Source organism: Sparus aurata, chromosome 13 (genome assembly GCF_900880675.1).
Source record: "Sparus aurata chromosome 13, fSpaAur1.1, whole genome shotgun sequence".
NCBI lineage: Eukaryota > Metazoa > Chordata > Actinopteri > Spariformes > Sparidae > Sparus > Sparus aurata.
The window spans coordinates 3280670-3295210 of record NC_044199.1 but is presented as its reverse complement, the minus strand read 5'-3'; the positions used below and the strand labels follow the sequence as shown (position 1 = coordinate 3295210).

Sequence of the window (14541 nt, the reverse complement as noted above, 5' to 3'; positions counted from 1 at the left end):
ATGGATGGATGGATGGATGGATGGATGGATGGTGGATGGGTGGATGGATGGATGGATGGATGGATGGATGGTGGATGGATGGGTGGATGGATGGATGGATGGATGGATGGATGGGTGGATGGATGGATGGATGGGTGGATGGATGGGTGGATGGATGGATGGATGGGTGGATGGATGGATGGATGGATGGATGGATGGATGGATGGGTGGATGGATGGATGACCTCAGTGTTTCTAAAATCTTGGCTGCAGCCGACACCTCTGTGAGCCCTGAACAGAAACACGGAGTTGCTTGTATGAAGGTAGATTTATTTACTGGACTAATATTTTCATCCATTTCATGACATTTTGTTCTTCTACCTGACCACATTTCAGAGAACTACTTTACGTTTTTACTAAATTAATTGAACATCTACAGAAGTTACTCTGCAGACCAAAAATGGAGAATATGGTGAACCTTTTAAATCATGCTGTATTGTTGCAGTACACACGTATATGTTAATCATTGAGTTGATTTGTCCAATAGCATAAAAAGAAAAGTTTTGATTGCTGATAAATTGTTGAACTTCACATGAGAACTTCTTAAAAATGAGGATTTGCTGTCGTTTCTTTCTTTCAGTTTGCTGGACTGTTTGTGTCACTTTAATTCTGACTATGGATTTGTCAAAAATAATAATTTGATCATTAAATCATTTAAGTAAGTCTAATGTAGAACATATAAAGGTGCTGATAGCCTTATATTTTTACAGTGGTGGTATTAGTACTTCAGTGAAGTATCTGAATACTTCCTCCATCACTGTCCTCTTGTTGCTATGGAGGCAAAAGGAGCGCGAGATCAAAAGCAGCCACTAGGTGGCAGCATTACACAGCATCTATCTATCTATCTATCTATCTATCTATCTATCTATCCATCTCTCTATCTATCTCTCTATCTATCTATCCATCTATCTATCTATCTGATACTCCAAAAATACATTTATTTTATTTCTTCAGTTACTAGTTATTTTGCACATTAGCTTCTGCATCAGAGCCAATAGTACATTTTCATTTAACTCATTTTACTAACAATTTTTTAACTTGCAGTTTTTAATGTTTCAGAACATTTATTACAAGACAATTACTTTTAATATGAGAAACTTTTTTTTTTTTTTTTACTCATGTAATATTCATATGGATCTTACATGTACTCCATAATGAATTTGGGTGTTTTCGCATTCCACCTTTATTCAGTGGATGAATATTCATCTAATGAATATAAACAAACAAATACATGAATAAATGAGGCTAAATGAAGCCTTCCAAAACTTCAGAAAGAATGTAAAAAACAGGTTATTAAACTATTTTTGTTATAGAAGATTAACATTTTCCCCTCAACGTAGTCATTTATTTTAGAGTTTTTTTTTTAAAATCATTATTGTTACGCTCTTAAGTCCTGATCAGTGGAGCCTGAGTACTTTTATCAGGTTGCATCATGTTTGTCTGCTATCAAGATGGATGCTTCATTTTCTACTGCAAACCTAATCTTCCAACAGCTACAATTAATGTACCCTTAACCTGAAACATTCAATATTTAGACCGGTTTTGTGTTTGACTGTCCAGTATTATAAGAATAAAGACATACAGGCACACAGCGGTAAAGCTGACGACACAGATGATGACAAATTAAAGGAAAACCCCTTTTGTTTTGTAGGAATGTCATCCATCCCTCCAGTGAAGCACAAAGACGTGGAAAATATGTGATAAAGAGGTCTAAAATGGTTTTAGAGGCTCATGTTGGATCGCTGCTTCATGAAACTTTTGTTGGTTTGTCCTGCAGTTTGTCAGTCGTATATTTGTGCGTGAGAGAAAAATAGAAAACTGACTCAACACAAAAAAACTGCCATTTTATTCTAACACACACATCTTTGCCAAACTTGACCCCACATTTTGTTTTTGTTGTCAGTTTGAACGAGATTTCCACTTTTGATACCAAAACGTCCGATGTTTTCTCCTCACACATTTCTTGTTCATCTCATCCTGACCTCCACACACAAAAACTCACAATACACAAACTGTCCTCCTCTCTGCGTCTGAATGCTTCGGTTTATACCTCACAAACTCAGGTGTGCACACAGAGCAGCGCTGCACTCCTGTGTCCACACTCCTCTCTAAGAAATCAGGATCGACACTCAGGTGTGAATGACGCTGTGCCCTCCTCTCCCTCACCTACATCCTCGCTCCTTCCCTTCACAATACACAAACACCATTCCTCGGCCGGCTGTTTGATGTGGAAACTCCGTCCACATTTCCTGTCAACCTGAGAGATTTTTGGGCCTAATCCATGAGCTGCATGGCCGAGGTGTGTGTGTGTGAGGAGGGGGTTTACTCCTCCTCACCTGTGTCCCGCGCTATAAAAAAAAAAGCCTTTCTGGATCTGAGAAATAGAAGCTGAGTGTGATTCCAGCTTGGCTGTGGATAAAAGGCTGTCAGACTCTGTAGAGGAAGAAGGGAAAGCAGGAGACATGATTTAGTGCAGCTATAGTTACAAAACAAACAGATATTACGGCTCAGGAGGAATGTTGAGGACAAGAAACTGAAATATTCTAGTTTACAGCGCTGCGATCTGAGAGGTCGGTGTGAACGGAGCTTGAATTTGGATGAAAGTGCAGAAAGCAGAAGTGCAGAGCAAAGAGTGGATGAGGAGGATTTAAGGTTTAGGTTCAGTCATTTGTTGCTCAGTCAAAAGAATTCAATGCTCAAAATGTCAGGCCACAAAACAAACTGCATCTGTTTGTGTTCTGCGTTTATATTTTCCAGTTGAGCTGCGTGTGTTCATTGAATATCCATCTACAGACTCCATGATGCTCCGGCGCTGGTCGACCCAACGTCCTCGTCCCACATGAAGACAAACACAACAAAGCAAAGTGAAAACTGCATCTTGACTCTGGTTTTAGTTTGGACATTAGCTTCTGGTGGTCTCGCATCAGGCTGGATGAATGACTCCTGAAATAGATTATTCTTTCAATTCCAGGATTTCCAGGAAAATCTGCCTGGATCATTATGTCAGAGAGTTTCACACGGTGCTGAGATTTAAAGCTCGAGTGTGACTGCTGGCATCTGATAAAAGAGCGACGTATCCACAGAGCTGAGTAAACACTGTATATTATATAATTATTGATCATGATAGGCCCTATTATCATAGACTACTACTAGTAGTATCTTTTTAAACGTGATATTTAGACAGCTTATTATTTTTGAATTTATTAACATGTATCATATACTCTTCTGCAATAGCACCATACAAAAGTTCAATGTTTGATATTTCTTTTATTATTATTATTATTATTATTATTATTATTATTATTATTATTATTATTATTTGGAAGCTTTTAATTCTTGTTTTAATTTCACTTTTCACTATACACGTAAAAGTCCTGGATCTTGAGTGATTTTTAATATTCCTGTTCTTTAAAAGTGTTTGTTAGAAAGAGAAGCTGTGATGAAACCTCCTGCTTGAATTTCACAGCTGAACCTTCTGGTTCTTTATTATCAAGAACTTCTATAACACAGCTATGTTTGGTTTATGATTAGCGACCTTTGCCTACAAAAGTGGCTCAGATATGTGACACGGACAAAAAAAATCAAGACAAAAAAGAGAAAACTACACTATACAGATCTCAGACATTTATTTGCTTCATATAGATTATTTGGGCTTTTTTTTAAGTTACCAAAACGTAGTGTAACAAGTTGTTTATTACTCTACATAGGCAGTTTTATTGCAACGTAATATATTACTTTCAAATGAAGGTAACTAGTAATATGTAACATGTTGTATTTTGAAAGTAACAAGCCCAACACTGTGTCTCAGTATCATACACTTCAGTTCGCCACAGAGTTTATTTTCTGCAATTTTCCAAAATCCAGTCCAATAATCCCAGAGGGGAACCAGGGTCATCACTCCACCACTGTATTGCATTATAATGTTATTAGAAATCATCCATTGAGATAGAAAATGATGGAATGTTGTCTTTTTGTTGCCTCATAACTATATTGTTAAAACATACAATCAAATAGTTTATATTCAAAATTGTTCAGCAATCTGTAAAAGACAATATTTGGTTGTTTTTCCCTGACGTAAACAACAGATGCTTTTTTTGGCCTGATTTACCTTTCTGAAATGTTTGAAAAAGAAGTCTCTCCGGCAAAAATTGATATTAAAGTTCTATAACTTCTCCCCCAGATGAAATGTTCACAATTAATTTAGTTATTATTTTATCAAAATATCAATTCATAAAATGAAATGGCTTGAAAGATGGCCCTCCTGTAAACTGCTGATTTGAAATCATATCAAGATTAAAATAAGATTAAGATTAAGATTGGCTTTATTTGTCCCACAACAGGGAAATTCGCTTCTTACAACAGCTCGAGATGCAAAAGAAAATAATCTGAAAAATGTATATATTTTATATTTGACGTCGATTGAAAACTTAAATCTAAAAAACAGAAATTGGCAAAAACAATTAGACTATTGAGATATTTTAAGTTAGCAGACCTCTAAACTGTGTTCTGTTTTGTTTTGTTTTGTTTTGTTGACTGAATTTTGAGCTTATATGTATTTCATGTTGTTGTATTTCGTACAGCACCTTGTAACTGCTTATGAAAGACTCTCTAAAAACAGATATCATAGTTGTTATTACATTGTTATTGCTGTTCATCCTCCGGGGATCTTGAATGTTATGGCAGTTCATCTTGTCACCATCACAGCTAGCAGTGGCTAATGCTAGTCCCATGGCGGTTTGGCCCCGCCCCCTGTGTGGGCGTCACCTAACGGGAGAGCGGAGCTGCGTTTCTCCGCCGCTGTCATCATTCAGCTGCTCCGCTGCGGACTGTCTCACCTCCAGACTGAGAGGAATCTCAACAAACTGACCCCAACTCACATAAACCAGGTAGGAAACCAGGTAGCAAACCAGGTAGGAGCGAGACAAAACCCACCGTGCTGTGTTTCTATCCGTGTCGTCAGAGACCGTTGGTCTAACGGCTGACCGACCAGCGGAGCCGCGAGAGGGTCGATAAAGTAGCAGATAAAGTAGCTGTTAAAGTCTGTTTACGAAGAAAAATGCGTGATAAAACAACCTCAGTCCGCCATTGTGACAGGTTAATAAGACACTGGACGACAGCTGTGGTCGAGTTATGGCTCAGTTACACAGTTAAAAACATGAAACGTCCGTTAATGGACCAACCGGATGTGACACGGTGTGTTATGCTAACAGTGCTCAGAGCTGCAGCTTCACCTCTGACACAGTGAAGATTATTATTCATCAGGGTTTCACATTACAACAGTTTTCTATAAACAAAGAGCAGCACAGACTCACAGCAGGTCTCCATCAGGCTGCAGGGTCATTCACACTGAACCAGAGGAGAGGAAGGTGAACTGTTACACCTCAAACAGTCATAACTGCCGTATGTTGTTGCTATAGTAACTGAAGTATGCTTTTATTTTAGTAATATTGTCAGTAGGTTACCACAGAGTAAGTATTCAGATCTTTTAGGCTGCTTAAGTCTAAATAAAGTATTAATACCGCCATGAAAAATACTCCATGACTAGTAAAAGTCCTGCAATGGGTTAAAAGTATCATGAAAATGTACTTAAAGTATTAAAAGTCCTTGCATTACATGATTACTACTAATATATGAATATAACAGCTGGATTCTTCTGCAGTAGTTAGTTGTGTAATTATACTTTTGTATAATTTATTATTATTTCAATGTTGATTATTGTCCCGATTAATCAATTGACAGTTAAATCAGTCCAAAATAGAGAAAACAAATAGATATTCAGTTTATTCTAAGTGATGTGTCATAGGCAGTTGGGCTTGTTTCACTCAGAATTACCCTGACCCGGATGACTGAGGACCTTCATCAACATATTTCCAGTTTAGCATCAAACCCTCGTGTTTGAGAAGCTGCAACTGAAAAATGTTCAACACTTCTTTACAATTTTGCTCGAAAAATCATTCGGTCAGTTGATTCATTGAGTAATTGTTAAAGAAATTGACCAGATATGCATGGAGGAGTTATTATGTCAGGTTTTAGTCATGCCTTTTTAATCACGTGTGTTTGTTTACTTGGTTACGGATCAGCTGGACGAGTCCCTCAAAACCAGACTTTCTGAGATGATTTATACTAGACTGTACAGATGTAGTTGCGTACAGTGATGCCTGCAGCTAACAGTAGATCACAACGCTTTTGTTCCCAGGATGTCCCGGGAGCAGCAGGCGGTGGCTCTTGCCAGGAAAGCCTTTGAAACAGGCCGGTCCAAACCTCTAGAGTACCGGATCTACCAGCTGAAGAGCCTACAGCGGTTGTTCATTGAGAGACAGCAGGATGTTTCAGACGCCATCAAGAAAGACCTCAATAAGGTGAGGAGTCAGGCGGTTTGTATGTATTGGTTTGAGTATTCTCAAGTGTGGTTTCCTTCTTGTTCCTTCACTCTTCTTTGACAGTAAACTGAATGTTTTTGTGTTGCTGTTGAAACAAGAGATTTGAAGACGTTATCTTGAGCTTTGGGACACAATAATAGACATTTTTCATCATTTTATGACCTTGTATAAGCAACTAATCATTTAATCATGAGAAAAATCAAGGTATCAACAATCAAAATAATTATTAGTTGTGGCATGAATAGGATAGCATGGTTTAATTTACATGAGGGTCTGACTTTGTCGGGGATGGAAACAATTAAGTGTTGGATTGGGGCTTGAAGTGACGTTCAGTGTCTAACTAACAACCAAAGAACTAGAAACTTTTGTTGAAAGCTGACAAAGTGAGAACCATCCAACACCCAAAATAAAAGGAGCAATATGTAAGAATTGGCCAACTGCCCACCATTAGCAAGTAAGCTCAATTAACTGTGCAGCTATTGGTCATATTAGCTAACTGTGTCTTGGTGTTTACCACATAACTATCACGTCTTGGGGTTTTGAATAGCTAGAGGCTAGCTGGTTAGCATGCTAACTTATGAGAGATATCCTTATGATATCATACATTTGTGTCTTTGACAACCCAACGTCAGCCGTGTTATTTCTTCATATACTTTTGACAATCTTAATTCTTCAATGCTTCCAACAAAATTTCCTACATGTTACACTTCTGAAAAACGCAAACATTAAAGAAGTAGAGGGTCGATTATAAAACAATGTTAAAGGTGCACGCTGTAGTTTTGGGGAGGTTATTTTAATCCAAAGAGAAATATCTTCACTGACTGATGTTTATGTCTAAACAAACTAATTGAACAAACTCTTTGTTTTCACGACCTTAAAGGACAACAGAATTCATACTGTATTGTCCTTATAGGTTGTTACGCAGTTATGGAAATGATAAATATTTCTGAGTTTGAATTATAACCTCATTAATATTGTAATTATTACAGTTCTTAGTCTGAATTTCTTCTCACAAACTACACAGTGCCCCTTTAAGATTTACATACAGGAAGGGGTTAAAGTGTGTAAAGCGGCAAACAGGCCTGATGTGATCATAAAGCCCTGATGTGACTGTCTTCACCCCCAGAGTGAGGTGGGGACCCAGCTGTACGAGACTCTGGGTCTGGAGGGGGAGATCAGCCTCGCCATCAGGAAGCTGAAGGACTGGGCTGCCCCTCGGCCCGTGGAGAAGAACCTGCTCACCATCTCGGACACCGTCTACATCCAGCCAGAGCCGCTGGGAGTGGTGCTTATCATCGGGGCCTGGAACTACCCCTGGGCCGTCACCATCCAGCCGCTCATTGGAGCCATCGCAGCTGGTACTGTCGCGTGCTGTGTGTGTGGAGTGGGTGAAAGGATGTGTGTGATGTAACAATGTCAAAGTTCACATTTCTATCTGATATCTTAGTCATTTCCCCCCTGTGATGAACTTTCAGAACAGATTTGTCTCTTCCTCGTCTTGTGATTTGAACAACAACAGTTCCTTATTTTTAATCCCGGCTTTAACCAACAGTCTTTACTCTCTGCTTCGGTCATAGATCCAGCATAAAGTTGTGTATGTCATCGTCACATGCAGGTGATTGAATGTTTGCACGTGTGAACTTACATTTCTCAACTCTGTTCATTGTTCCTATCAGTGAGTGCTCAAAGGCGAAGGTTAGACTCAGGAGTGAATCACTCAGCTCCAAGATAATGACTGAGCACATGAATAATACATTTACATCTTAAAAGCCTCCTTTAAATGGCGGCCCTGTGCTTGTATGGAGGCTCGGCTGTGATCACTTTCTGATGCAAACGTCAGCGTTGAGTGTTTGTTCGTAACTGTTTAGCATGACACTGCAGTGTTCCAGCAGGCTTTTGTCTGATTCTTTATCCGCTCAAATCTCTTGTTTGTTACTTGTCCCCAGTGATAGTTTTACATATTAGTGCCACAAGAGCTGCAGCACGTAGACAGGTAATTTGTATTTCATTTGGATAAAGGCTGTTTGGACTCAAACAGTCCCTGCAGGACTTAAATGAACCAATTCTTGTCAGGCTGCAGCTCCATGCCGTGCACTGTTTGTACAGCATGGACTTTATCCTTTACCCTCCTGCTCCAGCGCTATCACACAGTCGTATCAGCTTTGCATGACACAAGAGTTTTCTCGAGATTTATTGGTGTGATACAGATAATCAAAATACAAATGTAGGCCAAAGGGAAACGTCAACACCAGCACCAAAGATGTTACTAATAGAACTTGCTTTATAATCAACTATAACAGTTCTACATGGTTACCAGTCCAGAAAATGCCAGTGTTGTGTCATCATGCGCCACCTGCTGACAGGAAAGCAAAATTGATTTATTTTAATGATTAAAATGTTAATCTTAGATGAGTCACTTATGTCACCTATGTCCTTTTGTTGTGTGGTTGGTTTGTCAGCAGGATGACAGAAAAACTATTGAACAAATTTTCCAATTTGATGCAGATTTGATGCATCTAGTGAATTTAAATATGCTGTTCCTAGAAGGTAGTCTTTTGTCAGCTGCTGTAAGTAACAACGAGGGATATAAACTTACAGCTACAACCGTTGTGCAGAAGATGGAAGGGATTCAGGTGGCATCGTGAAAAGGTTCATGAGAAGCGGCAGAGATAAACTGCACCTTCTCCAAAACTGAGAGGTGAATTTTTTAGAAATTAGAGCACAATTTCTGGATAGATATATCTGTAATAGTGTAATAGTTTGATGATTTATTTCAAACTAAAATACTAAAATCTTAGCAAAAAAATAAACTGACAGGTCTCAGCAAAGCAGTTTTATGTAATAAGTGTGCCGCCATGCAAAAAGAACCCTGATAGATTCACTACTTCACACAGTTAGTGAACAAACATGACTGTCAGCTGTTTGCTAACAAGCTCACCATATCAACTTAAAATGTGTATTCACAGCCAAATGAGGGTGCAGTGGAAGAAAATAAACCCCCCTCATGCTGATGGAAAGTCAGCTGAAATTTCTGGAGCTTTACAGCAAATCAGTGTTGCAGCTATCTCCAGAGTAGCTCAGCATCTCTATGTTTTGTCGTGTACGTCTGCAGGTAACGCTGCTGTGGTCAAACCCTCCGAGGTCTGTGTTCACACGGCGAAGGTCATGGAGGAGCTGCTGCCACTTTACATCGACAAAGTAAGGATGGGTCTCATAACATTCACATGAATATGTATCAGAGGAGTCATAAACGTGGAACAAGACACAGTGATATTGTTCGAAATTGTACGAAGACGGTTTAGGCCCGATATTCTCAGCAAACTCAATTACCCAGCTTTACACTTTCTTGGGACGTGTTTTTAGCCTGGACTACTGGCATTTTTCTGCTTGCCACATGCAGTGACACAGTATACAATCTATACAAAGGTTCTTATACAATATTATCATCAAAGATAGTAAAAAGTGTAACAAGATATAATAAAATTGGTTTCACAAGACTTAATTAAAAGCTCATGTCCCACAAAGTCGTTGAACATGTTGCTTCAGGAACTGAATGTGTGTTTCTTCCCTGTGTGTCAGGAGCTTTACCCTGTTGTAACCGGAGGAGTGCCGGAGACCCAGGAGCTGCTGCGCCAGAGGTTCGATCACATCTTCTACACCGGCAACAGCATGGTGGGCAAAGTGATCATGGAGGCAGCCGCCAAAAACCTGACACCCGTCACCCTGGAGCTGGGCGGCAAGAGCCCCTGCTACATCGACAAAGACTGTGACATCACCGTCGCCTGCAGGTCAGTATCTCACAGCCGTCCTCATTTTCTTATTTAGTATTTTCAGTCAAATAACCACCCAGTCCCTTTTAAACTGTTGCTCTTCTCTTCTGAGACGCTCCTCTTAACTCTGCCACTGCTTTGTAGGCGTGTTGCCTGGGGAAAGTACACTAACTGTGGTCAGACCTGCATCGCCCCTGACTACATCCTCTGTGAGCCCAGCATCCAGAACCGGGTCATCGAAGAGGTCAAGAAGGCCATTAAGGTACAGAAGACCTGAGAGCACACGCTGAGTGATGATGGGTGGAGCCAGACTTTTCTCCATCACTGACACAACTGGATAATTGACATTAGGATTAACCCAGTACCTCGTAGTAAGCACAAGTGGGGATTTTCTGGCAAAGACTTATGAAGTCACTCTCCAATATGTAGTTCTCTCCAGAATGGAGAAACAAAAGAACAATCCCACCTTGAATGAAGAAAAGTATCTGCTTCCTATATTTTTAATATTTGCCTGGATTTCACAGGAATGTTTGTGTAGTAATGAGATTGTTTCGTCTGGCAGGAGTTCTACACAGACGACCCAAAGACCTGCCCCGACTACGGACGCATCATCAACCAGCGCCACTTCAAGAGGATAATGGCCATGTTGGAAGACAGCACCATCGCTGTGGGAGGAGAGAATGACGAGTCAGACTGCTACATAGGTAATCCTTCTGTCAGCTACCAAACAGAGTGTATGACTCTGTTAAGTTGTGAAGAACAAACTATTAAACACATTCATACATGTGAGAAGTCTGCGTTGTGTTTAGCCCCCACAGTTCTGCAAGACGTGAAGCCAGAGGCGAAGGTGATGCAGGAGGAGATATTCGGACCTCTGCTTCCCATCCTGTCGATCGGCAGCCTGGACGAAGCAATCAAGTTTGTGAACAAGAGAGAGAAACCTCTGGCCCTCTACGTCTTCTCACAAGATAACAAGGTAGCTAACAGCCACCATAACACACATTCACACACTTCTAGTAGATTCAGACTCACAGGCGTAACATGAATCTTCTCTCATCTGTCTGAAGGTGATAAATAAAATGAGAGACGAGACATCCAGCGGAGGACTGCTGGCCAACGACTGCCTCGTACACTACTCTGTCAGCTCTCTGCCTTTCGGAGGAGTGGGTAAGAACACAGAGACAGACATTGTTCTACTTTTCTTACTGACTCACTGGTGAACTCACTCAGTGCTGCACTCAGTGGCAAGGAGAAATTCTGAAGGGCAGGAGTGTTGATAAAACAAACAATTCTTACTGACTAAATACTAACAATGGTCCAGATATATTAAAGATAAACAACGTCTTAAATCTTGTAATCTTTGCAACCTAACAGTCTAATTTTCCTCCTCTTGTTTTCACAAATAGGAAACAGTGGAATGGGTTGCTACCACGGCAAGTTCAGCTTCGACCAGCTGAGCCACCTGCGCGCTTGTCTCATCAAACAGCTGAAGATGGAGGGCGTGAACAGCATGCGGTACCCGCCTCACACGGCCAAGAAACTGGGCTGGGCCCGCTTCTTCATCCTGAAGACCGTCGACCTGGGCTGGTTGGGACGGATGGCGCTGTTAGCCATCATGGTTGTGGCGGTTGCTGTTGTGCTGCAGGTGAGTAACAGAGGAGAGAGACGCCACTATATGTGATGTGCTGACCACACTGATCGCTATTATTTAGATGTTTTTACTTGTATATCTTTGTGACAAAGAGCTCGGAAGCTTAAATTTATTAAAGGTCCCACATTATAAAGAGTGGGATGTATTTTATTTTTATTATAAAAAGGGTCTAGGTGCCATATTAATACTGTAAAATCACATCAAAAAAGTTTTTAAGTCACGGCGATGAGTAGAAAACAGGTCAGCTTTAGCTCCACTTCCTGTTACTTTAAGTTACTTTAAGTCTCATAATTAGAAAGTAGGTCCGCTCAATGTATGTGAGCTATAAACATTAACACCCTCAGCTGTTGTTAAACCAAGACTTTTTTCTGAATCGCTTCGTTCTACAGACACAATCATGCGTCATTTACTCTTCAGCATCACTAACATGTGATGGAGAGTTTGCCACAGACGGACACACACAGTGTTGTTCAGCACAGTTTACCATGTTCTTCCTCTCTGTCGACCGCCTGAAGGCACAGATCTGTTCTGCTACCGTCCTTTTCTCCTTAGGGAAGTAAAGAAAATTGTAAACTGTGGTGTTTTTTATTGTTTGACGTGTAAAATGCAACAGCTTCTAGGCAGGATGCTACTAGCTTTTTACAATTTGGCGCCGGTGAGAGGGGGAGGTTGTTCTGGTGCCAGGAGAGTGATGAACTATACACTGCTCTACAGCGCCACCAAGAGGAAGGACCTCCACAGTTTACCTCTGAGATACTCATCAGTCAGTTTCAAGCAGTGTGACTAAAGTGACTAACTCATAGACATGCTTTTCCCAGAATTATCTCCTTTGAGGACGTCTCGCTGCTTCCCAGACAACAAGCCTGGCGCTTCCTTCACACTGAGGACCAGAGAGAAGAAAACATCATGTGATCAACATATTTCAAGCACCTGCACACGACTGCTGTGACACAGTGAATGTTCAGGTCGTTGCCTTAATCTAGTTTACGTTTCAACAACAGTGTCAGAAGGTTTTTTTTAATGAAGGTTATTTTTAATTCCGAGTTGAGACTCTCACGTTTATGTTCAGCATTTCTACGTTCTGTTTTAGCTCGTTATTAACAAGTAAAATAATGTAACACTACTGTAGGATTGACAATATGATGTCGTTTTTATCTCATGACTGTGACCAAAACTGAAGCATTTCTGAACAATCAGCGTTCACAGTAAGACTGAAGTAACCTGAAATGTCTTGTCATAATGAAAGTGTTTTTATCATGTAGGAGTTACCGACACCTCAGCGTGTGTCCGTTCCATTTCAAGCCCGGCGTTCAGCCTGAAGGTATTGATCCTTTCTGTCCAGTGCAATATCTCCGTCAGCCCTCCTTTAATTCAGACTGTTAGAATCAAATGAAGGATGTTTTTATTTCTTTTTGCCTAAAACACAGAATGCCTGTAACAAATTTAAGCAACCTTGTACATTTTTTTGATAATCAACAACAGTTGTTTCTCAGTCTTGTAATAATCGTTTAATAAATAAACACGTATTTCTATATTGGATTAATATTCAAATAAATATATGTCTACATGTTTGAGTTTGTGATTTGATTAATTAAATGTCATTATGGATTATTTCAACATAATACAACTAATATTGTGTTCTCTACATTCTGCTAATCGTGTCTGCGTGTCTCCTGCAGTCTGTGTTAAAGATTAATTCCCAGTAACACAGTTTACAGTAAGACTTCTACATGTACATAACACACATGATCATTTTGGCAGTTGATTCAAGACGAGACTGAACTTCTGTGTCTTATACTAACAGGAAGTGATTGACTTGCAAGACTGCGACTTTGGAAACAACTTTGGTAACAAATGTTGCACCTCCGTCCCAGAAAGCAGCACATTTTTTTCACAGGAGACATTTTGAGTCATAGTGAGAAAAACACAGCTGTCACTAATAACTTTAACAATGGATCAGTTCTAATAAAGTGTCCACATTAGTCTTGAAAGTGAGCCAGCATGCCAATACCGGTTCAATGAAACTGGAGCAGCTTAATGGAATTCAGTCATATTTTAATATGTTATCCACACCTGTACTTTGTTTTTATTTGTATTGCATTACATTCAGTGTTTGAACCAGGCCAGCACAGTAACAGGAAACTGAAACTGTTATTCATTATTAAAAACTGAAAAAATCAGGTGTTATCAGGTGGGTTGTATCTGAGTCAGTACAGAAAACAGGAGAACTGAACTATAACGTTTTCAGATTCATGATGGTCAGAAAAGCATCAAAATCAATGAAGCAGAACCGGAGATATGCTTCTCTGTTGGCAAAACCTGCCGCCTACATTACCCATTATGCAACTTGACCACTCAGCATTAAGTCAGAGTTTTGGGTGTGTTACGCTAGAGCTGAGGAGTCGGCAGTGATTCTTCTTTCACCTGAAGCACTTGATCAGACTTCACACATCTTCCCTCTCGCAGTTCTACCCAAGACCTGTTTACAGACCTTCAGTGTGTAAAATAGCTGCAGTGCTCCTTTAATTTTGTAATTTCTTTAAACTGTGAATTCACCAAACATTTAAAACCTGGTTTGAACTTACAGGAGACTCAGAAAAACAACTTGAAATCTAACTGGTGGAACTGATTTTGCCACCAGGTGTCTGTATATCCCCGTTTAGACACCTGAAAACTGGAGGGTGTTTCTTTAAGTGACTTTT

The 14541-nt window shown here is 40.0% G+C and overlaps 1 protein-coding gene and 1 long non-coding RNA gene across 2 annotated transcripts; one reads left to right on the top strand and one right to left on the bottom strand.

Annotated features, from left to right (window-relative positions):
- Positions 1-1861: 1861 nt before the first annotated feature.
- On the bottom strand, positions 1862-5428 carry LOC115594637 (uncharacterized). Its single transcript, XR_003986531.1, has 2 exons — positions 5351-5428; positions 1862-2471 (listed from the first exon to the last, which is right to left on the bottom strand). It is a non-coding gene; the product is annotated as an uncharacterized LOC115594637 (long non-coding RNA).
- On the top strand, positions 4773-13406 carry aldh3a2b (aldehyde dehydrogenase 3 family, member A2b). Its single transcript, XM_030438839.1, has 11 exons — positions 4773-4924; positions 6235-6397; positions 7545-7776; positions 9531-9616; positions 9998-10206; positions 10333-10450; positions 10751-10892; positions 10998-11164; positions 11256-11355; positions 11595-11833; positions 12658-13406. Exons 2-11 carry the CDS (start codon positions 6236-6238, stop codon positions 12670-12672), a joined length of 1470 nt encoding a protein of 489 aa, XP_030294699.1. The 5' UTR covers positions 4773-4924; position 6235; the 3' UTR covers positions 12673-13406.
- The last annotated feature ends 1135 nt before the right edge of the window (positions 13407-14541 follow it).

Excerpts from the sequence above, each read along its gene's own strand:
- aldh3a2b (XM_030438839.1), top strand. The coding sequence starts at position 6,236 with ATGTCCCGGGAGCAGCAGGCGGTGGCTCTTGCCAGGAAAGCCTTTGAA. Across the intron at positions 9,617-9,997 it reads TGCCACTTTACATCGACAAA|GAGCTTTACCCTGTTGTAAC; the intron begins GTAAGGATGGGT and ends CCTGTGTGTCAG. Across the intron at positions 10,207-10,332 it reads GACATCACCGTCGCCTGCAG|GCGTGTTGCCTGGGGAAAGT; the intron begins GTCAGTATCTCA and ends ACTGCTTTGTAG.